The sequence below is a fragment of the Macaca mulatta genome, chromosome 7 (genome assembly GCF_049350105.2).
Source record: "Macaca mulatta isolate MMU2019108-1 chromosome 7, T2T-MMU8v2.0, whole genome shotgun sequence".
In the NCBI taxonomy this organism is placed as follows: domain Eukaryota; kingdom Metazoa; phylum Chordata; class Mammalia; order Primates; family Cercopithecidae; genus Macaca; species Macaca mulatta.
In genome coordinates, this window is record NC_133412.1 from 30,036,372 (window position 1) to 30,060,984 (window position 24,613).

Here is a 24,613-nt window from a genome sequence, read left to right on the forward strand (position 1 = left end):
GGAGATCCCCTGAGCCCAGGAGTTGGAACCTGCCTGGGCAATTTAGTGAGACCATTTCTACAAAAAAATTTAAAACTAGTTTTGTGTGGTGGTGCATACCTGTAGTCCTAGCTACTCGAGAGGATAGCTTGAGTCCAGAAGGTCAAGGTTGCAGTGAGCTATGATCACACCACTGCACTCCAGCCTGGGTGACAAAATAAACAAACAGACAAACGGAAAAAAACAACAAAAACAAGTTTCTTGGCCTCCCTGGGGCTCAGCAACTAACAGATAACTGAGATAACTGTGGTCAGGTACAGGCTCGGGAAACTGTACATGGTGAGCAGATCTGGGGCTTGTGAGAGAAGACAGAAGAGAATTGAGTGAAGCTCCTTCCAGGCCCACAACAAAAAATTATAAATTTGGAGGCTGGGCATGGTGGCACACACCTGTAGTCCTAGCTACCTGGGAGGCTGAGGCAGGAGGATCATTTGTGCTCAGTAGTTTGAGGTTGCAGAGAGCTGTGATCACACCACTGCATTCCAGCCTGGGTGACAGAGCAAGATTGTCTCCAGTATACGTACATAGATATATACACAAATATATAATTTGCTTGTAGTTTTATTTTTAAAATATATTTTAAATGATGGAACTTCCTATACTAGCATATAATTTATAATTTCTTTGTAATTCATTTTTTGAAAGTGTTAAACATTTGCAAGTCGCCCTTTATTGTTCTTTCACCAGTGTGGTATTAATCACCCAGTGATTACCCAGAGATAATGCTTAGGGCTCCTTCCTGATGCCCCAGGCTAGGGGATAGACAGGGTAGGGGATAGGGTGGGGATGGCGTGTGGGCTGGTAGTTTTACCTCCAAACCTTACATCACTGTTTACAAGTTCATTCCAATCTGCCTCATCATGTAAATCCCCATAAAAATGGCATCTCCCTATAGTGACTGTCCATCAAATCATGACTTTGTCACCTTCTGCTCCTGTGTTCCGGGTATCTCATTGTTTTACCTCCCTCTCTCTGCTCCCTTTTTCCCTGGGTTTTGCTGATGGTAAACTGGTCAAGTGCTGCCACCTACTGGTCAACCTGTATATTACTAAAGAGCTGTGGTTTGGAAAAGGTTAAGGCCCAAGGTGCCTGTGTTACAAATGACTGGATTGCTGCTTTTCACATAATTTTGTTAGCAACCTATCAGGCAAAGAAAGAGTTCACAACTGACCTTTCAGGGAAAAACGAATTTTGACACAGTTGTTTAATGAATGTTAAAACTTTTTATGTTGAAATAGTTTTAGATTTACAGAAAAGTTGCACAAATGGTACAAGAAGTTCTGCTTGGCCTTTGCTCAGTGTTCCCTAATATTAACATTCCTAAGAGTAACTGCAGGACAATAATTGAAAGCAGGAATTGGACATTTGTACAATACTGTTAACTACTCCACAGACATAATTTTAAGTTTGCCAGCTTTCTCACTAATGCTCTTTTTCTTATCCAGGATCCAATGATTCATTATCTTCTATTATATTTAGTTGTCTTGTCTCCTGGACTCCTCTAATCTATGACGGCTCCTCCATCTTTCTTGACTTTCACACTTTTTTTTTTTTTTTTTGAGACAGGGTCACCTAGGCTGGAGTGCAGTGGCACGATCATCAGGGCTCACTGCAGCCTCGACCTCCTGGGCTCAGGAGCTCCTCCCACCTCAGCCTCGCGAGTAGCTGGGACCACAGGTGCATGCCACCACACCTGGTGATATGGTCTGGCTCTGTGTCCCCACACAAATCTAGTCTCAAATTGTAATCCCCATAATCCCCATGTCTTGAGAGAGGGACTGGGTGGGAGGTGATTGGATCACAGGGGTGGTCTCCCCAATGCTGTTCTCGGGATGGTGAGTGAGTTCTTACAAGATCTGATGGTTTTCTAAGGCAGTTTTCCCTTGCTGGCTCTCCCTTGCCTGCCGCCATGTAAGATGTGTTTGCTTCCCGTTCTGCCATGATTGTAAGTTTCCCGAGGCCTCCCTAGCATTGGGGGAACTGTGAGTCAATTAAACCTCCTTTGTTTATAAATTACTCAGTCTCAGGTACTATCTTTATAGCAGTGTGTGAATGGACTAATACACCCGGCTAATACATATGTATAATATATATAATATAATATATAATTATAATATATGATACAATACATAATATATAAAGTATATATTATATATAATATATAAAACCCTGTCCCCACTATATATAATATATAATATTATTATGTATAATATAATATATATAGTGGAGACAGAGTATTTTTTTACGTTGCCCAGGCTGGTCTTGAACTCCTGGACTCAAGCCATCTGCCTGCCTCGGCCTCTCAAAGTGCTGGGATTACAGGATTACAGACGTGAGCCACTGCACCTGACGACCTTCACACTTTGAAGAGTAATGGTCAGTTGTCTTGTGAAATGTCCCTCAGTTTTTCCGCTATTTCCTCATGATTAGGTTGAGGTAATCTGTCCTTGGGGAGAATACTACCATGTTCTTAGTGCATCATATAAGGGGATGCATGATGTTGATACATCTGATTTATTAGTAGTGTTGCTAACTTTCATCTCTTGGTTAAGCGGGGGACTGTCAAGTTCCTCCTGTTTAACGTTGCTATTTTTCCTTTGTAATTAATAAGTATTGCAGGAAAATGCTTTGAGATAATGCAAATATCCTATTTCTTACCATGCTTTACCTATTGACTTTAGAATTCCTGGATGGTTCTTGCCTGCAGCAATAATTAATGTGGTATTCATTTGCGTAGTTGTGATTACCTATTTTCATCTCTCCTACATTTTAAAACAGGAATTCTACTCTAAGGAAGAGCTGTCCCTTTCCCCCATTTATTTATCTATTCAATTATATATTTAACTCAGTATGGACTCATGCATATTTTATTCCGTGGACTATAATGCAATATTATCATTATTTATTTTGTTGTTCAAATTATCCAAGCTTAGGCTTTGGAAGCTCTTTCAAGCTAGCTTCTGTGCCCTTTGACATGCCCCATAATTTTTAAAAAACAGCTTTCTGGAGGTATAATTGACAAGTACAAATTGTGCTAATTTACACTGTATAACAATATATATATGTGTGTGTGTATATGTGTGTGTGTGTGTGTGTATATATATATCAGCTTTCTCAGGAACCTCACAGACCACACCATGTTATTCTCAATGTGTGAACTCAGAAAAGGGCATGTGAAATCGCCTTTCCTGAGCACAATTACTCAATTACTACCCAATTATCAGAAGTATCCAACCCAGGACCTCAGGACCTTGGCATTTTACCCTGTGGAGAAATAGACTTGGCATGACAAAAGTAGCAATTATGAAGAAGTTACAAAAGTTTAAAAAAAAGAGTGGGTGCGGTGGCTCATGCCTGTAATCCCCGCACTTCGGGAGGCCAAGGTAGGTGAATCACTTGCGGTTAGGAGTTAGAGGCCAGCCTGGCCAATATAGCGAACCCCCGTCTCTACTAAAAATACAAAAATTAGCTGAGCGTGGTGGTGCACGCCTGTAGTCCCAGCTACTCAGGAGGCTGAGGCAGGAGAATTGCTTGAGCCCAGGAGGTGGAGCTTGCAGTGAGCTGAGATGGTGCCACTGCACTCCACCCTGGGGTGACAGAATGAGGCTCTGTTTCAAAAAAAGAATCTTTGAGTTCTGAAGCTTTCTGAACCACTAACATGTATGGCTGCTGGCTTCCTTCCTGAGAGGGCATGTGAACATCAGCTTGGTGCTTTCATCCTTGGGCAGAGAGGAATGACAGAGAAGGAAGTCTGAAAAGCATCTCCTCTACAAAGGCGACGAGAACACTGGCAAAAATGGTCAAAATCAACTTTTTCAGAACTCTGGAAATTATCCAAAGGCTTGCAACAGTTGGAGGAATGTTTAAGAAAAACAGCCTGAATCTCAGTAAGAATAGCCAGGTTCGTGACATTTTAACTTGGGCTATTCCTACAACCCCTGATATGGTAATACAGGAGTTACCAAGAAATTATTTTAGTCAGTTAGAGCAGGTAAAAGAGTTCTCAGTGGAATTTTCCTTGAATAAAAAGCATCCCCCTAACCACTTCTTCACTAGCAGAAAGTATCCTGAAAAATCAAGCTGCAAGCATAGATATGCAAGCTAGACGCTTGCATATGTAAATGACAGCGGGTGTAACTGGAAGCCAGGTACATTCAATATGGTGATTCCCGCTCCCTTTCCTTGTCACCATATGTGCCAGTTTCATGGCAGCAGCCAGGTAAAGCCACGTGTGCAGGTGTCATGGCAACAGCCAGGTAGAAGTCACATTTGCATAATAAACGATTAGGCTGGGAGGGCCAGTTTCTTCACAGGTTATGTAAATGACACACCTGGTCAACCCAATCCCCCGGGCCCTATGTAAAACGATCACTGCCTCCTGGAGCCTCTCTGCAAAATCAATCAGACCTGCTCTCTCAACATGAGAAAGCTTTCTCTCCCTTTCCTCTTCTGTGTCTATTAGACTTTGCAGTCCTAAACCCACTCCTTGTGTGTGACTGCGTCCTTAATTTTCTTGGCGTGAGACAATGAACTCCAGGTATTTACTCCAGACAATGGAGCTGTTTCAACAGTTTGGCTGTGTCCCCACCCAAATATTATCTTGAATTGTAATCGCCATATTCCCCACGTGTCTAGGGAGAGAGCTGGTGGGAGGTGACTGGATCATGGGGGATGTTCTCCCATGCGGTTCTCATGATAGTGAGTGAGTCCTCACAAAATCTGATGGTTTCATAAGGGGCTCTTCCCCCTTCACTCCTCTGTCTCTTGCCTGCCACCATGTGAAGAAGGTGCCTGCTTTCTTGCTTCCCCTTCTGCCATGATTGTGTTTCCTGAGGCTTCCTTAGCCATGTGGAACTGTGAGTTAATTAAACCTGCTTCCTTTATCAATTACTCAGTCTCGGGTATTATCTTTATAACAGTGTGAGGATGGACTCATACACCCTCTTCCCCAGCTTTGCAGTCTCCTTAAGAACTAACAGCCCTGCCACCTCTGGAGGGGGAATAGGAGGGCAGAAGGGGTTTGATGCTCTCTCAAAACACCATTCTCAGATCATTGCCATTCTTTGACTTATCAGGAAGTTCTCTGGGAACCTCCATTCACAGGGCTTTTAAACATTTTACCTGGTTCTGATGCCAGTAGGCTGAGGGAGGCCCCCAAAAGCAGGTGGCACGTTGACCCCAGCCAGTGTCCAGGATGTTGACATCATCGTGAGAAGGAATTCAAGGATGAGTCAGAAAACAGGGAAAGCGTGGAGATTTATTGTAAAGGGAAAACTAAAAAAAAAAAAAAGGGGGAGAGTGTGCATACTCAAGAGAGAGTCTTACAGTGGGGTTTGCGGTTTCTATCTTCATGGGTTTCTTTCACCAAAGGGGTGGAATACTCATGAAGATTCCTGGAAAAAGGTAGAGATTTCTTGGAACTCTGGTGCCAGTCATTTTTACACCAAATACAGGTGTTCCCAGAACTGTCATGGTACTGGTGGGCATGTGATTGAGTATGTTAATGAGCATATAATGAATTCCTAGGAGAAACCGAGGTCAAATCCGGTGCCATGTTGGGTCCAGTCAGTCTTAGCCAGCTTGGTTCACACCCTGGCTCAGTCCCTAACTTTTGCAGCTATTCTGATAGTTTCCTTTTGCTTAGTCATGTGAAACTACTGCCTGTAATATTCTGTTCTCTTGTGACCACCCTGTATTATTCCTGTCTCAACTCAGTTTCCATCAATTCCTGAGGCATTTGTCAAAAACAATCAGGGGGCTTGGTGTGGTGGCTCATGCCTGTAATCCCAACCCTTTGGGAAGCCAAGGTAGGAGGATTGCTTGAATCCAGGAATTTGAGACCAGCCTGGGCAATATGGCAAGACTGTCCCCACCAAAAAACCAAACAACAAAAACAATCAAGGATGATTGTTTAATATTGCAGTTGCCGGAGCCAGGGACAACAGTTGAGACCAACTCAAAAGCTGACCAAAAATCTTAAAGGAAAATTTGGGGAATGAGATATGAAATGTGAAAGGGAAGTAAAAACTTGGGACCCCACTTCACTCGGCCAAAAGGAAAAAATTAATCTGAAAGCTGAGTCATGCAAGAAGCTGCCTTTTCTTTTGTTCCTAACCAGATAGCTACAGATAAAAGGTTAAATATCTTTACAGGTAGCTACTCTATGTTCACGTTTTCTTATATGATGTGCTGATTTACTGAGAGTGAGAGGAATATATAATTGACTCTTCCCCTACCGTTCCTTTTCTCTTGCAGCGTGTGGATGACCATGCCTTCCCTCTTTCCCCTCCAGTCCACTTTGCCCCTTCGAACATTGAAGTGCTCAAATTCGTCTTTGGAGAAAGGCACAGACCACAGACTGCTTCTGTGATTCTGTGTTTTTTTCTTCCAGGAATGTCCTTAAACTTGGCCAAATAAACGTCTAAATTGATCGAGACCTGTCTCAGATATACTTTTTGCTTTACCCCATTGAGGGCTTTGGAAAGTTGCAATGTGTTCCTGAGAATCTGGACTGCTCTTCACACCTGTGTGACGTCTTCTCCTTTATTTAAAGTCAACTGATTATGAACAGCAATCACATCCACCAAATACCTTCATGGCAACACCTAGTGTTTGATTGAGTAACTAGGGACCAGAGACTAGTCAAGTTGACACATAAAACTGATCATCACAAGACAGAACAGAGCCATATAGGAACAGAGCTATATAGGAACATTATAAACAAAATGTTTATATAGCATTGAAATCGGTATTAATCATCCTTGGGGCAGAGCTCAGCATACCTCCCACCATCCCACTGGTATGCCCCAAAGCCCATTCATGACTCTACATGTGAAAGTACCGAGAGATAAATGGGCATGATATATGCAACCTATTCTCCAAAGGTTCCAGGAAAATAATTATGTAAACATATACACAGAGAATGATAAAGCAAATGTGACAAAATATAAAGCATTGTTAAATCTGGCTAGTACGTACACAGGAATTCTTTATGCATCCTTGCGACTTTTCTGTAAGTTTGAAATTATTTCAAAATAAAACTTTTTAGAAAATGTCCACAAAAAGCTTTGTAGAAGAACATTAATATCACCTTCATTAAAAGTAGCCAAGGCTGGGTACCGTGGCTCATGCTTATAACCCCAGCTCTTTGGGAGGCCAGGAGTTCAAGAACAGCCTGGGCAACATGGCAAGAACCTGTCTCTACAAAAACAAAAACAAAAACAAAAAACAAAAAACAAAAAACAAAACACACACACACACACACACGTGGGGTATGGTGGCATGTGCCTGTAGTTGCAGCTACTTGGAAGACTGAGGCAGGAGGATCACGTTAGCCCAGGAGGTCCAGGTTGCAGTGAGTGGTAATCACGCTGATGCACTCCAGCCTGGGTGACAAAAGGAGACCCTATCTCAAAATAAATAAATAATTTAAAAAGGGAAAACAGTTCTACTCCTGTATTTAAAAAATGAAACACCTTAGAAAATGTTTTTTTTGTTCGTCTGCTTGTTTGTTTTGAGACGGAGTCTCCCTCTGTTGTCAGGCTGGAGTACAGTGACAGGATCTCGGCTCACTGCAACCTTCGCCTCCTGGGTTCAAGCGATTCTGCTGCCTCAGTCTCCCAAGTAGCTGGGACTACAGGCATGCGCCACCACACCTGGCTAATTTTTTTGTATTTTTAGTAGAGACGGGGTTTCACCATGTTGACCAGGATGGTCTTGATCTCTTGACCTCGTGATCTGCCTGCCTCGGCCTCCCAAAGTGCTGGGATTACAGGCATGAGCCACTGCGCCCGGCCGTAAATAGTTTTTTTAACTGGAAAAAATCTGCATTTTAAGATATTTGCTGAGCCTGTAATCCCAGCTATTAGGGAGGCTGAAGCCCAGGAGGATCACTTGAACCTAGGAGTTTGATGCTAGCTTGGGTAACAGGGCAAGACCCTGTCTCTAAATCTATCATCTATCTATCTATCATCTATCTATCTATCTATCTTCTTTCCATCCATCCATCTATCAATCATCTATCTAATTTGCTGATAATTAATATAGCTAAGATTTATTGAGGATTTATATACCAGACACTGGGCTAAGCTTTACCTACTTCTAGTGTCTAATCCTCACAACCACCCTGTAATGTAGATATTTATGCCCATTTTACAGATGAAGAAACAGACTGAGGGAGGTTAAGTAATTTGCCCAAGGTCTTGCAATTAGTAATCAGCACAGCAGGAAAGCCAAACCTGGTTTCCCTGTTGCCTGAGCCAGGCCTCTTGATCGGTTACTACATTCTACTAAAAAGGACCTTAATTTCCCTGCCCCGCCCCCCAGCTTCTGAGACACACCAATACCCACACAAGTTATTTTACTGGAGAGGCCTTTTAAGGACGATCCTCTCTAATTATAATTTTTACTTCTTCTGAGAGTCAATCAGGTTAATATAAATGGCTAATCTCTAGAAATAGAATGTTCCACTTTCATTTAAAAGCATTATTTTGCTCCACTAGACAACATCTCTTTATTTTCCCTGAATTAATCTTTCTTTGACCATGGCACTGGCTTTTGTTTTCAAGTGTGTTGTCCTCTCCGTTTCACCCTTCCTCCAAAGAAAATCGATGAGCTACTTGCTTAGGATTTCAGGTAGAATAAAAACAAAAGAAGGCAAGAATTGTCTAAATTTAAAGTGCTGGAAAATCCAACATTTTATTTACTACATTTTGGTGACTACATAAATGCTGAAACATTTTAACACTGAAAAGCATGATGGCATCATCACTTGCTTTTTTTTCTTTTTTTCTTTTTTGCTTAGCAAACACAGCAGATGATATTGCACGGCATAAAGTGAGAACAGTAGCGAAGCTTAAAATAAATGAAAGAAACCTTAATGCAGTACAGGAGATACTCAGAAACAAACCAGAATAATGCCTAATGCATTACACGTTTTTGTTGCTACACACAAAAATACAGAAGAAGCATTGGACAGAGAGAAAGAGAGAGAGACAAAATATTAGCAAACAACCATAACTGGTACAATAATCATTTAGTCTGAAATGTAGATGCAACGTAGAAACTACCACTGTTTTCTAATTGACAAAGAAAATGACAGCAACATTTGTCTTTTATCAAAAAATCTTCGAAGCCCCTCATGGTTAGGGTTTTAATTAATTATTTAATTATGTATTTACCCTTTTTTTTTTTTTTTGTCTTTTTTTTCATTGTTAAGGAAGAACTCCCTCTGCTCTTGGAAGATTTTCTACTCTACTGATCTTTTTTATTTTATTTTATTTTTACCTGATGATTGTCTTAGGCACCCTCCTTACGTAATAAACCATCAAGCTAACTTGAACAGGGAAACTGAGTCACACTCAAACAATAGCTAAGGTCAAAAGTGTAGTGAAAATAGAAAAAGGGGGAAGGGATAGGTCTAAGTGAGTGACAGATAGGCTGATTCAGACAGGACAATAAGCACAGGGAGATATGAAGACAACTACCAAAGCAAGTGGAAGACAAGATTTTCAACTTTATTGTATTGAAAAATACTTGTCACTTGGTTCAGATAGCAAATCTAAAATGAGCCCACAATGATTATGTAATAAATGCAGAACATACCACAACAAATCGAGACTAACATGGAAACGGATGTGACCTTGTGAATACAACGCCGCTCAGCGCTTCACTGCTCAACAATTGTCCTAGGTTTCCATAACTCATCGCACAGCATTGGTATTAAAAACAAATAATTGGTCAATGCTTTCCAACAGCACACTGAGTGATCCTGCAACCCAAAGCAGATTTATTGCCCTATTAAAACACATAATGAGTATAAAAATGTTCCTAAGAAAATGTAACATTTGACCTGAAGTCTAAGCCCTCTCTTTCCTTCCCTATCACAAACACCCCTATGGAGGGGAAAAATAAAAATAAAAAATAAGGCAAAATTTGTATGTTGAGAGGGAAAGTATTTACATCTATGGGTTTATGACGTGTAGTCAGAGCAACTTCTTTCAGCATAATAAAACAAAATAGTGGGCACCGACTCTTCTGAGGATGCCACTGTCAGTTGAGAATTCCGTGTGTGTGCTCATCACAAGTAGGGCCAAGTATCTGAACTGCCTCCATGAAGGGAGCTGAGGGCAGGGATCATCTCTAGTGCAGAAAAGAAACCAGTCGGAAGATGAAGAGTGAGTGGAGACAAACTCAGAGAGGCATGGAGTACATTCACCCCAGGACCCTGACATTTGAGGATGACTCCTGTGACTTTGGTAGGGATGTGTAGGGAGAGGAGGGGCAGTCGTGAGTAGCAGATTCCAAGAAACTGATGTGGAGAGGGATGTGTAACTTTGATTTTTCCCTTAAATTCTATTGATAATTGAGGCCAAGCAATGGTGTTTTGCATCTACTGTGGACTGGCCAGAGGGGAAGGGGCTGGGTCAAGCTGCTCCCCAGCCTTGACTTTCTGTCTAAGGGCATGAGGCCATTACACTCTCCTCTCAGCTTTGCAAAAGGAACTGTGTCTCCATGCCCTGCCCCCTGCCTTGAAGCAATTCAGAAACTTGGGAAAACCTAGAGGATTTCCAAATTCAAGTTAGCTTGTCTCTGAGTTTTTACACTCTACTTCTCATACCCGTGCGAATGGTTAAAAAAAAAAAAAAAGTAGCAAAGTATCTCACAAATGCCGGTGCTTTGAAATATTTAAAAAGTCTTAAATTCTTTGGAATTTCAGGTCTTACCTGCAAAGTAATCTTTTCTAAAAAAATTAATAAATTAAAGGAAGAACACGAATAATGCCTTTCTTTCTAAATGACAAAAAGGACTATCTTGAAACACTCACTTTGGCATGTACAAGTTTCTGAGGGGGGACCTGGCAGTGTTTACAGCACACATTGAAATACCTACTAAGAAAAAGCTAAAGATACACCCTGCAGTTAAGAGAAGCTCTTGCCTTCAGCTTATCTTAGCATCGAGAACAAAAAGATTGTAACATAAAGCTTTGGCCATTTCGATTCTACTATATACATTTTAAAAACTACACAGTCATAAATTAAAGCAATGATTAAATAAGCTCATATAAAATGTAATTAAATTAAAAAAAATCACAGCACGTTATAGAGAAAAATAGGAACCAGCTTCACAAAAAAGAGATTTTATATATATATATATATATATATATGTATTTTTTTTTTTACCCTGTGGAAACAAATTTTCTACGGAACACAAAAACTTCATAAGTAACCATCAAAACAAAAATCATTTCTTATTCCATTCTTGCTTTTTTACACAACCCTTAACTCACCGGGGGGAACATTTCCAGAAATTAAGTCTTCCTTGAGCAACAGAGCAGTTCTGCCAAGAAAATAAACCCCAAACCAAAGGGGAGGGGGGACATCCCAAACATACAAACTACAAAATAAATAAGAATTATAAAGTTTTTTTTTAAAGTAACCTTAACAATTATCAAACTAGTAAGTTCTGCCTTATCACATAGACTCTCTATACAACATAACCCTAAAACGTTATTACTATGAGGTATTTGGAGGAATTGGTAAAAGTTACGCACGGCCTGCCTGGTGGAGGGACAGGTGAAGTCAGGTGGGGGCAACTTGAGAGGGAACGAGGAGGAGGAGCTTTGGTTTATCAGCAAGAAATTGGGAAAAAAAAGTCATCCTTTGGTATCAAAGAAAGTTTCATTGCATGGTTGCACGGAAAAAGCACCACGGTGAATAATTATTCCTTTTTTTTTTTTTTCATTAGTGGCCTTTCTAAGAGGCTGAGGTATTCAAAGAGTATAAGGTGAAAGAGGTCAACAGCGGTTTAACACTTTGGTTCAAGCAAGGCACTCGTCCTAGGAGTTTACAAAGTTTGCAACATGTTTGCCTAGAGATTTACAAGTAGAACTAGCAGTAATAAGAGTAGTATTTCCTAATGTTGTTGTTGTCATTATCGTATCATTATTAAGAATGAAGACAAGTTTACACACTGAGTGAAGAGTGAGGAAGGGTGGTGGGGGAAGGGAAGGGGTGGAGTTCCCTCTGCAGACTGAGACCGTGCATGAAAATATCTTTGGTATTCTTTGGTATCATCAATGTGATTAAAATCACCAATGGAAATTGAGTGAGGTAGCGTCTTTGGTTCACACTATAAATAGTAGATCTTTACACTTTTTTTTCTTTTTTTCTTTCTTTTTTTTGTTTTTTTTTTTTTTGTTTGTTTTTTGTTTTTTTTTTTTTTTACACGTGGAAGTAGCTATTTTTTTACCTTCTGCTTCTTTGTCCTTACTATTTAGGAAGTAGTTACCAAATGTACTGTAAAGCTAACCACACCACAGTAATAACCCAGAAGGCCAAACACGTCTCAAAACAGCCTCTGGTGTTTGAATGCACCCTAAACAACTAGATAGAAAAAGGAGAAGTGCTTTCTCTTTGTTTGCTAAATGCATAGTTTTCATCCTTTATGTACAAAGAAGGGAGGACCTTTCTTAGGGAAAATGCCTTTACAGCTCATGTGAAAATGTCCTAGGACTCTTTGGTATAGCAAAGTTTGCATTTAACCTGCAACTACGGTCATTCACCTGGGGTAGCAATGGGAGTGGAATGAATCCAAAAGTAGTGTAGTGCTTTTATATTTTCCTGGAAAAATAATTTCGCTTTTTTTTTGCGGGGGCACAGTGAGTGACATGTTCATTTAGAACTTCTGGATTTCCCACACATTTTCTTTGGTCTTTGGAGTCTATTCCAGGTGCATCCGGGGACTGGAATACTCAATTCCTGACATCCAGAGCTCTTTTACCTGAACATTTATTGACGTCTGGGGTTTTGGGGTGTCCAGATGTCACACCTCCCTGCCCTCTACAGGAAAGCTTCCAGTGATGACAGGACCTGAATGACTTATGGCCAGAAACAGACTAACTTCCATTCTACCAAAAAAAAAAAAAAAAAAAAAAGGATTACTTTAAGTGCAGTTTTGGAATAAACACACATACAAATAAAACAGTAAGATAGATACCTTTTTCTGGTGAATTTTGCAAAAGAATTGAGAAATGATGGGTGAACAAATGGCACATGATTGGCTCTGTGGAATGTAGATTAAAAAACTCAAGCCAGAAATTAATGTTACACTCAATAGGAATGGAAGCATTGTGTTTTTTTTCTATATTCCAGTTCAGGAGCAAGTAAAGAATCGGTCATACATGATGTAATAAGTGTATTGCTTGTGAGAAGCTGAGTTTTGTCCATCACGATTTCTAAAAAGCAAACGATGTGAGTATGCTTAAACAGTCGAGTAAAAAAATTGCTTTTCAGGCTCTGATTTGTGCATCTGTTTATGAGAAAATATATCTCTAAGCCCTGAAATTGCATAATGGGTGCAAATTCAATGCTGGTATGAAAGTTATCTTTGGTGTTAGCAAACAGGATAACTGGTGAGTTTCTTAAAAAACCATTATGGTGGGATACTGAAAATGAAGCAATATTCTATGAGACTGTGCCTACACAGTACCAAAATAATTGGTCAAAAATGCAACATGGGCCAGGTGCAGTGGCTCATGCCTGTAATCCCAGCACTTTGGGAGGCCGAGGCGGATGGATTACCAGAGGTCAGGAGTTCAAGAGCAGCCTGGCCAACATGGTGAAACCCTGTCTCTACTAAAAATACAAAAACTAGCAGGGCGTGGTGGCGCCTGTAATTGCAACTGCTTGGGAGGCTGAGGCAGGAGAATCACTTGAACCCGGGAGGTAGAGTTTGCAGTGAGCTGAGATCACGCCACTGCACTCCAGCCTGGGTGACGGAGTGAAACTCTGTCTCAAAAAAAAAAAAAAAAAGGTAACATGCGTGTTGGATTGATTTTGGGGTTAACATATAGTAACAACAAATAAAAAACATGGTTGTCTGAATTCTGCTTTTCTTTTCTTGGAGTATTGAATTTGGTAAGATTGTGTGTAGACACAGCTTGAATTTCCCTGCATTTAGAATTATCACGTTTTAGATAAACAAGGCTTTCCTCCCTCCTAAATTATAAATACATTATGTAGCTGTATCCCCGGCTCCCTCCATTCCTGGAGAGAGAGAAAATGTTAATCAGTTTTTTCCTTTTTGTTTACGTCATTGACAAGATTCTATTTTTTAGTAAATCTTGAAGGGTGGCCATTTAAACGGTCTCTTTCAATAGCTGAACTATAATTGTGCCATATTTAGAAGGGAAATTTTTAAGCTGGAATTATGGGTGAAAATTTTTAAAAAAGACAAAACATGTCAAGGCAAATGCAGTATTTCATCAAAAGAGAAGTATATGTTGGTTTCCTCTTCTCATTCGGCAGCAGACATGAAGGAGACACAGATAGATGGCTTGTTCGTTTTGCTTCACCTCTCTAGTTGCCTGCCTGTTACAGACCTAGACAAGGTGCTGAGATTTGATGCTAAGGAGTTATGTTTTGTGTCAAGATGGTTCAGTTTTATTCTTTGGCATTTTTAATGAATCTCAATAAAACAACTTATCATTAGGATAACATTTAATTTTATAGTTCTAAGTAGGGGTGGTAATTAACTAAGAGTATCCAATTCTTTACCTAATGGCATAATAGGCATCCACTTACATAAGTTACAGTCCAACTGAATTCAGAGAGAATTTTTCTGGGAATCTAGTGATTCGCTGGGGTACCACTAATACAACTTCTTTTTTTTTTTTTTTTTTTTTTGGCTTTGATTTCTACAGTTCTGGTTAAGTGATTTGGAAAAATAGAGATTTAAAATTTTGTATTTGTAAGCTCAGGTCTAGTTTTTAATCTGTCCCTGTTAGAGAGCAAAATCTATATTATAAAATTTCCAGCTTAATGCAGTAGCAAGAAAGAATGCAGAATGCTTTGGAGGCTATTCTTAGTTCAATAAATTGATTAATACCAATAGATCAAAAGTCTTGTCATCCACCAGAACACTGGCTTTTTCTATGCAGTTCCACCAATTTTACCATTTCTGCTGTTTTACTGATGTCCAAGTGATAAAATTTCTGGAATTGGCAATAAGTTAGTTTGATTACTTTTTAGGATACTTATAAGTACTGAATAGTTCATTTGAATAATAATGGTTTTTTTTTTTTTTTTTTTACTTTATTTGTATTTGTAAAGTATTTAAAAGAGGTTTTTGGTGCCAAATGCATAAAGCAAATATAAGTCAATTAATCTAAGGATAGTTCTTCATTTAGTGACCTTTTATAAAAAGCATTACTTTGAACGAATTTTCTAATTTAGTTACTTTCCCTGTTAAACTTAGTTTTCTAGTGTAAAAATGGGGTCCTACTTTGGAAAGATCCTCAGGTTTTCTCAGCTAGGAACAGATTATTGAATCATGTCTATCTCTCTACTTTAGTGACATTTATGGATCCTGAAAAGGAGTGTGCCATCTGGATGTACACGTGTACTGCATCGACCTCTCTGCCATGATATTAATTGCTTCCCTGAAGCTACATTCTTTCTTGCCAGTTCTGAAAACTCATATTTCAAATGCTTCAAGAGTCATAAATAATAGTCATGATTCTATGTGGCATGTGTATTACAGCTAGATCAGTTCATACGTATAACTTTACATAGTATCTTGTGTAAAAATAGCTTTGGTTATTAAAATCATTGCAATAAAATACCTGCACTATAATATTAAGTGTGTTCTTTGGTACCTAGGTGATTTTTTAAATGGATGGACTCTTGTTTCATTTCTTAAAAAATATCTGAACATTCCTTAACAAACAAAGAGAATGCACTGGTTTAGGTGTCATTCAAATTTTCTTTGCTGGGTTTGAATCTGCATTTAGGTTGCGGGCCTGGCAGGTTCAAACGCTAGGCTAGACGAGCAAAATCACTAATCCAATGAACTCAGACAACCCCATACCATGTTGGTTGCACTCCTATAGCACAACCATTTCTGAAGACCAGCTCTGCCTAAGTCTCTAACCACTGGTGGTGGTGGTTGTGTGTGTGTGTGCGTGTGTATGTACGTGCACGCACACACACATGCACACACACCCACACACAGTACTGAGACATCATACACCTTCGTGGCATGGTAGAACAGATGAGAAAGTTCGATCTTAAAAGATGTCCGCTCAATGGCTCAAAATCACTATGCTCCAAACCACTAAACAGCCAAGCACAGCGAGGATGGTCATGGATTGAAGGTGTGAGATCCAGTGGTGTTTTCCTGCTCATCATTTGTCTTGCCAAGTCGCCGCCCCGCTGAAGTGTGTGTCTCCAAACAAAGTCAGAATGCAGGTGAGCTAAGTCTTTGGTTTCTTTGGACTATAAATAACACTTTTTTTTTCTTCAAATATTTCTAAGTATAAACCTGCTATCTTGAGGTCCTGGTCTTTTAAAAATTTTTTTTTAAATTTAAAGCTTTTCCACCGAGGTTTTAGTTTGTGGTTCTTCCTTCATGCTTTGGTACAAGTGCTTGATGAAGAAGATGAGTTGCCTGAATTGGAGCTGCCCTCGTCCTGCCACTTGTCCAGACTCCTCCTCCTTGCGTTCATGAAGAAGTTGCTGACAGTGCTCAACTCCAACCCCAGCTGCTGGGAAATGGTGATTTGCAATTCTTTGGATGGACGCTTATTTTCCTTGAATATTGCATGTAGAGTTCGACGCTGGACATCTGTGAAGACCAACCTGGGTTTTTTGGGTGTGTTGCCTCTATCCTTCCCATGTTCTTGTTCTTTCCTTTTACATGCTGTGAAGAAACACAGAAGATGTTAGAACAAATGATCTAGGGGAGAATCAATAGTAAGAAAGACAGAGCTCATAAAAATTTGTTAGCCATTCCTCATGGCCTGCTTTCTGTTTGCTGACCTCTGCTTTAAGCACCATGGGGGGCTGGGAGGAAAGTGTAATAAGAGAATGGAGAATTGGGATATAGGTGAAGTTCTGTGAGGCCTGGGCGTGGGTTGTGGCTTTGATGAGTATTTGCTCTTTGTCCTGGGTGAGTCAGTTAACTCCATCTGGGCCTCAGATTCCTCACCTGTAGAATGTAAGTTTCTGGCTAAATGAACTTATCACTTTGAACTTTTGTTTCTTTATCTGCAAAATGCATATAAGAATACCCACCTTGCCGTGTTGTGGTATGAAATAGTGTACGTAAAAGTTTATGCTAACTTTACAAATGCAATGCCTTGTCAGCAAGAAGCAGTTGTAGCCCTCAAAGGGTTTATAGTCTGCTGCCCGTAGAATATTAAGAGCCTAATCAGAGTCTGAAAACATAGTAGAAAGGAATTGCATTTGTTTCCCTTCTGATCTTTTTTATTTTCCAGGAAAATCTGTATATAAGAAAGTTCAGTATATAGTTTTTTATCGTGGCCATCAGTCTTCTACCGATTTTCTAGTGGAACCGGGAACTGTGGAGGTGTGAACCACTCTTCCTCGACATTGAGACTAAACCTGCCAAGTTAGCCATGTTCATCTCTGGGTTCTCTCTGTGCCTCCTTTTTGCAAGCCATGCTCTTGGAGTCCCCCTCATCCCTTACCTGGTCTCCCACTGAGGGGCCCATTCCCTACCCATGCATGTTTGGTCCTGTATTACCAAGATGCTTTTTGGCTGCTAGAGCTATTCTAACATATCATCCCAATGCAGCCCTCAGGCCCCAGGGTTTGGCGCCAGATCAGGGTCTCTCCTGATTTTAGATGCCATAATTCTCTTTCCATCCTAATGCGGCTCACTAGTTTCCACCTGCTAAAGGACTCTCAGGGCTGCACTGGTAACAATGCACACCGCCCCTCCACCCAATCTCCACCATCAATCAATCCCCACAACCATCCACAAATAACCACATAACCCAGGTGCTCTGATATGCGTATGCAGCCTTAAGACAAGGCGCCTATGCCCTCACTGCAATCAGATTGCTGCCTCCTAGCCCCGTATGTAGGTGTTCTAGAGCTGCCACTGCCACCTTTATATCTGGCTGATTGTATCTCTCATCCCCACCATAGTGGAAGATGGATGGGGCATGCTTCGTGGTGGAGGGAGGGATTGCCACTCTTCCATATGGCATCCCTCCCATTGCTGTCCTGCCTGTTGCTGCCCTCTGTTTCACCACATGCATCTGTGTATTCCAGGTTCTCAATTCCTTACCTGATGGTTCACCAGCTCTGGCTAGATTCAGCCTCTGTGGTCTCCTCAGCCTCCCCCTCCCTTTCATTCCCAGCTGGGTAGATCCTGGACTTCAGAGTTCCTGTAAAACTTTAGGTGCCCATTGGTAGAAATTAGCTCAGCAACAGATCAGCTGCAGAGCTCATAGGTGAAGGCTGAAGAGGGCTCAAGGCTTTACAGTCCAATCCAGAGGGCTCCAATTTTTTAAAACAATGTGCTACTTAGTAAAAAAAAAGTTCTGAGTATATATTCCCTTATATTATTTATTTATAAATCATATACATGTGTTAGTAGACTACTGTATTGTGCACATTATAAAACACACACAATACAAAAACATTTTTTTTTTTTGAGACAGGATCTCACCCTGTTGCCCGGGCTGGAGTGTAGTGGTGCAATCTCAGTGCACTGCAACCTCTGCCTCCCTGGGCTCAAGCGATCCTCTCACCTCAGCCTCTGGAGTAGATGGCACTACAGGTGCATGCTGCCACACCCGGCTATTTTTTTTTGTATTTTTTATAGAGATGGGGTTTCACCATGTTGCCCAGGCTGGTCTTGAGCTCCTGGGCTCAAGCAATCTGCCCACCTGGGCCTCCCATTAGAGGTGTGAGCCACTGCCCACAGCCCACAATATTAAAATTTTTAAAGGGATAAAATAAAAATAGACATGAAATTCTCTTCTAGAGATGCATCTGCTTGCCCAGGCGCTGCAGTGTATTCACCCCACTTACGGGGCCACTGATCCAACTATTAGTAAATATAGGAGTGAGAATTTCAGAATGAACATGAAGGGAGGGCTCAGTCATGAAAGAGAGATTTGTAGGCAAGGCAGGCCTTATGGCCTTTTGTAACATGTCCTGTAGGTCACTTGCTATGCTTCTTGCCCACCATGGGGGGCGGCATCAACCTAATGGGCAGGGTTATTAAACGCCCAACTCCCTCAGAGCCTCGCGTTATATACATCCTGAGCCAGGTGAGTCTCCAAATAGAGTTCCTCCTCACAGGGGCCTACAGCCCTCACTGGGCACCCAGATTAAGTCCCAGAAAAAAATGACTAAAGTCAACTCCAGTTAGTTTGAGTCAGCCCCTGTAGACACAGCCTCATACAATACTGATGCCGATGGCTGATTCATTGACTTAAAAATGAATACAAGGCCAGGCGCGGTGGCTCACGCCTGTAATCCCAGCACTTTGGGAGGCCGAGGCGGGCGGATCACTAGGTCAGGAGATCAAGACTATCCTGGCTAACATGGTGAAACTCCGTCTCTACTAAAAATACAGAAAATTAGCCGGGCACGGTGGCGGGCGCCTGTAGTGCCAGTTACTCGGGAGGCTGAGGCAGGAGAATGGTGTGAATCCGGGAGGTGGAGCTTGCAGTGAGCTGAGATCATGCCACTGCACTCCAGCCTGGGCGACAGAGCGAGACTCCATCTGAAAAAAAAAAAAAAAAATAAATAAAAATAAAATAAATAAATAAATAAATAAAAAGACTACAATGCAGGTTTTGCTCTTAAGGATGCCAGATTTAAGCAAATAACTGCATATAAGCAATTAACTACAAGAGTGTAAAAAGAGTGTACAGAGTCTACTGCTTGAAGATATTCAGGAAGGCATTATAGAGAAGGTGCTTCAGATGGGCCCTAAAGGATAAATGGAGGCTTGCTAGTGAGAGGAGTGGGAAGAGTGGGAAAGCTCGTTCCCTGCAGAGGGAGCAGCACTGTGAAGGATTGAAAAGTATTAGTAGATTGGTATTTGTGAGGCAAGAGGGCACACAAGAAGGAAAGGCTGTGGGAGATGGCTTCGTGCTTAGACAGAGATCAGATGTGAATCATCTCGTAAGTAAGGAGGAGGTATGGAGAGGTATGAGTAAGGGTGTAGTGTGATTACATTTGGGCTTAGAAAAACCCCTCTGGTGGCGTTGTGGAGGGAGAACTGGAAAGCAGCAAGATTAGGAACAAGAATGCTACAGTCGGTGCTGTGGTCTACCACCCAGATCCCCCTTCAGGACTGAGGCACTCGTTCCTCCAGCTGCTGGAAGGGTTGGTGACAGGTGGCTCTCAGGTGAGGTCCATTCTTGGAATCGCCCTTGGCCAAAGGTTACGCCACCCTGGGGTGGGGTGGGGGTTTGCCCATATCTAGTGGAGGTGGGTGGGGGGGTGTAGGAGATGGGGTTATGGAAGGTGGTGGTCTAGGAGAGTGGAAATGAGTTGGTTTAAGGACCTTCAACCCAACCCCTTGCATCAAGTGAGACAACTCTAAAGAGTCATCTGGTTCAAGAGCACTCCATATAATTGGTTGAGGGTATTTTTGCACCTACATTGCTGTTCAACTCCTCCTTCTGCCCCATCTTACTTCCTTCACCACCCCCAGGGGAGTTATTCTCCTTAACTTGCTCCAAAAACCTTTCTGCTTGCGCATCTCAGAAACTCAGAGTCTGTTTTGCAGAGAAACAGACCTAAAATAGAAGTCAGAAGACCACCGTAGGGCCAGGCACAGTTGCTCATGCCTGTAATCCCAGCACTTTGGGAGGCCGAGGCAGGCAGATTACTTGAGGTCAGGAGTTCGAGACCAACCTGGCCAACACGGTGAAACCCTGTCTCTACTAAAAATACAAAAATTAGCAGGGCGTGGTCGTGGGCGCCTGTAATCCCAGCTACTCGGGAGGCTGAGGCAGGACAATTGCTTGAACCTGGGAGGCGGAGGTTGCAGTCAGCTGATATCGCACCACTGCACCCCAGCCTGGGTGATAGAGCGAGACTCCATCTCCAAAAAAGAAAAGAAAACCACTGTAATGAGGACCCATAATTAGACAATGGCAGTTGAGAATGGAGAAGAACTTCTTGGGAGGTCAAATCAAGAAGACTTACTGAGTACTTGGCTAAGAAGGTGTAGTCTGGAACACCTGCCGGGTTTCTGGTTGGATGATAGCAATGGGGCCATTAGGAAATACAGAGGGAGAGTGAGTTTTATGAGGGTAGTAACCACTTCTGTATGGAACAAATTGCATTGGATGTGTTTGCTGGACATTCTGTTAAAGATCTCCAATAGGTGGTTGTCCAGCAGACAGCAGGATGTATGGGATCTGGAGTTCAGGGAAGAGGTCTGGGCTAGAAATATAGACTTGGAAGTCATTAGGTCTCTAGATGGTAAATTACACAGAACACACACCCACGGGAAAGTAAATAACAGAGCACTGGGTGCAGACTTGACTTATTTATCATTCAAAAGGCAGAGCTAAGGGAAATCAGAAAGAGATATTCATCTTCCATCTAGCCAGATTGTATGTTTGAATGACTTCAGTCTGGTCCTTGGCATTTGGCAGGACTGTCTGCTGAAGCTACCCCTGAGCCAGCATTTCCCAAATGGCATCAGAAGAATGATACTCTCTCAAACACGGGTTCCTTGAAAAGATGGTTTGCAGATCAAGGACATTTTAAAAAAATCTATTATATATTGCCTCTTCTTCAAGATTCATAATATATGTAAGCACACCTAATTCTGTTTCTCAAATTTGTTTGACCCCAGAACCCTTTTTGGTGGAGACTGTCGATTAATGTCTTATACAATATTAATGTTGGGGAAATGCAGTTTGGAAGTTCCTGCCCCGGGACCTCAAGTACCGTAGACGTTACAATACCAGAACCTGGGGAGTGAGGTTCTCTTGGAGCAGGGACCCTGGCTGACTCACTCTGTATCTCCAGGACACCCTGGCCTAGGGCCTGGTTGTAAGGGCAGATCAGTATCCATGTGGGTATGGGACAGAGGTATGTCTGCGAATAAGTGGATGTGATTAGATCTGGAGGAAATGCTGCCAAAGTTGGAGGTGCCGAAAAAGAAAGCAGAGATATCAGTAAAATGGAGAGTAGACTAAAGCTTATTGAGAGTCACTGAATGACCAGAGGAGGTTAGGAGGAGCAACCTATAGAAACAAGTCATACTTCTAGAAGCTTTCACCAGACCATAGCTGTGAGAGCTGAAATTTCCACAGAGTTGATTTCAGAGTAGAGATTACCCATCGTAATTCCTACCTTACCATCGTAAGGTAGGAAACTCCCAATTGGAGGTTATGAGAGTCCATGTGAGTGTATATATATATATGTGTGTGTATATATATATATATATATATATATATATATATATATATATACACACACTCTCTCTCTCTATATATATATATAGAGAGAGAGAGAGAAGGAGTATGACAAGAAGTAGTGCTGCTTGGGGAACAGCAACACACATGTTTTATGTGAATATAATATTTTTTATGTAGGGGTACGGTTTCCATTAAAAATAGAGAAATACTTGTCAGTGAACTGGATTAAGTGGAAGGAGATGGCCATTGTTGGTGAAAGATAGTACTGATGATGAAGACCCGTTATGAGTCACCTCCATGGGGGTGGGCAAGCAGACAGATCTATAGGATGCACTGGCAAAGGGCAGCAGGGGCTCGTATCAGACTTTGATGTTTATGGGTGAGGTCACCGGAAGTGAGTACTATGGAGGAGGTAGAAGTAGGCCTGAAAGATGGTAAAAGTCAGAGCATGACTTTGTGTGCCACAGGATTGGCAAACCTGTGCTGGTCTGTGAACCATTACTGACCTGCAACAAGGTCAGTATAAAAAATTGAGAATAAGCAATTAGAAATGTTTATGGCAGTTTGACATTGCTGCAACATTCAAATGTGTGATTATTTTTCTAGTAATATATTTTTTATTGTATTATCAAAATTATTCATTCAGGACAGATGGAAGTTAGAAACAAACCAACAAACTAGTCCTTCACTACCTAGAGTTTAAGAAGCCCTGTCTTAGAACACACTTTATAAAACATAGTATATAGTAACATCTTAGGATCAGTTGTCACTCAAGCATTTGTATACCAACTTATATCCATTTTCCTGACTTAACGATACAAAGGACTTTACAACATATGAAGTGCTGATTGAATTATGCAAAAGTCTGTGAAGAATTTGTCTGGGAATATGTGGGCACAGACATTTTGGCCTGGGAGGCATTAATAAAGCCAGATGAACTTATGATACAACTTCTTAAATGAGCCTGGACTCAGAAGATGCAAGCTCTGGCCCAGCTCCGTGGATATGCACCTGCAAATACTACCAACTTTATGAATTTGGGGATTATGTTTCCAACACAGGAAATTTGGGGGACACATTCAAACCATAAAAGATATTATCTTACTAATTCCTAGTACCATTTTGTGAGGTGAGAGAAGCCATCATATTCCATTTTGCAGCTGGGGACACTAAGCTCAAAGAAGGTGAGGGACTTGGTCAAGATCACACAACTATCAATGGCCACAGAGCTGGGCTTGAGCTGTGTGCCGGCAGCTTATCCACTCATATGTGGCTTGCTCTCTGTGAGTCCTTGGACTCTAGCCAAGTATTTTCTCCCTCGAAATAGCTGCCCTAGAGTGTGTTGTCCTAACATCATCGCAGGGAAAGTGGGCTAGAAAGCAGTAAAGGGGAAGGGCTGAGATGTCCAGAACACCATGAAACTGCCTTGACATCTAAAGACAACTTGGCATTTTCATAAGGGCCTGCTGGAGATGCAGCATCTTCACCCTAAAGGCTGATGTAGATGCTGAAAACTGCAACCCCTCAGCAGCCTGCAGGGCCAACTGTTCTTGCACAGGTAAGCCTGTGATGTCTGAGTCACGCAAGGGGGGTCTGGCCTGGATTTAGAAGAGAAACGTCCAGGCGGCCCTCAGCCCCTTTGCTGCTCCAGTGCCTCTGGGTCAGATGGTGGTGTGCTGGTAAGGCAAGACACGTCTTGAAGTTCTCAAGAGCCAGCCCAGGGCTGCTACCCAGATTCCTGATAGGCTTGGCCATGACATCCCTGCCAACCCTGCTCAGGAGAGCTTGGGGCTTCAGGGGTAGGGAACAAAAATATCAAAAAGCATGTGGGCCAGAATGTGAAAATTCATAGGGATAGAAAGCAGTCTGGTGGTTGCTTATGGCTGAAGGGGTGGTGGTGGGAAATGGGAGTGACTAACAGGTAAGGTGCTTCTTTTTTGGGGGCTGATGAAAATGTTCTAAAATTGACTGTGGTTGAAAAGTTCTGTGACTGACTGGATAATTTTAAATGGGTGAATTCTATGGTATGTGAATTACATCTCTATTAAGTTGTAAGAGCAGCGACAGCCAGGCATGCACACGGGGTGAGCCCTCTGCTCTCACCCCTACCTGCCACTGAGAGAGACCGTTTTCTGGGCTGTGGCAAAGGACAAGAGGTAGTTCATGTGCATTCAGCCCCGAAGACCCTCTCTTGTCAGCTGAAGCTGTTTTTCAAAGTAAACTCTTAGAGACAATATATGTGGACAAGTGAGAACACAAACAGATTTCAGTAAAATGCAATGGGGGTGGGGAGAGACACATGAAGGGGGAGCTATGCAAGTAAACGTGGCAGGACTGTTCCTGAGCCTGTATTCCAGGCCAGTACCTACA

General features: G+C 41.7%; 1 protein-coding gene across 2 annotated transcripts in view; it reads right to left on the minus strand.

The window, feature by feature from the left end:
- Positions 1-15,109: 15,109 nt before the first annotated feature.
- The window catches only part of ONECUT1 (one cut homeobox 1), a 35,700-nt gene continuing 26,196 nt past the window's right edge, over positions 15,110-24,613 (minus strand). Inside the window, exon 2 of one of the 2 annotated variants that reach the window (XM_015142277.3) lies at positions 15,110-16,737. In XM_015142277.3, the coding sequence (XP_014997763.1) occupies positions 16,445-16,737 (293 nt within the window). In that variant the 3' untranslated portion in view covers positions 15,110-16,444. The remainder of the gene's footprint in view (positions 16,738-24,613) is intronic. The other variant, XM_077939431.1, reaches the window with a different exon arrangement.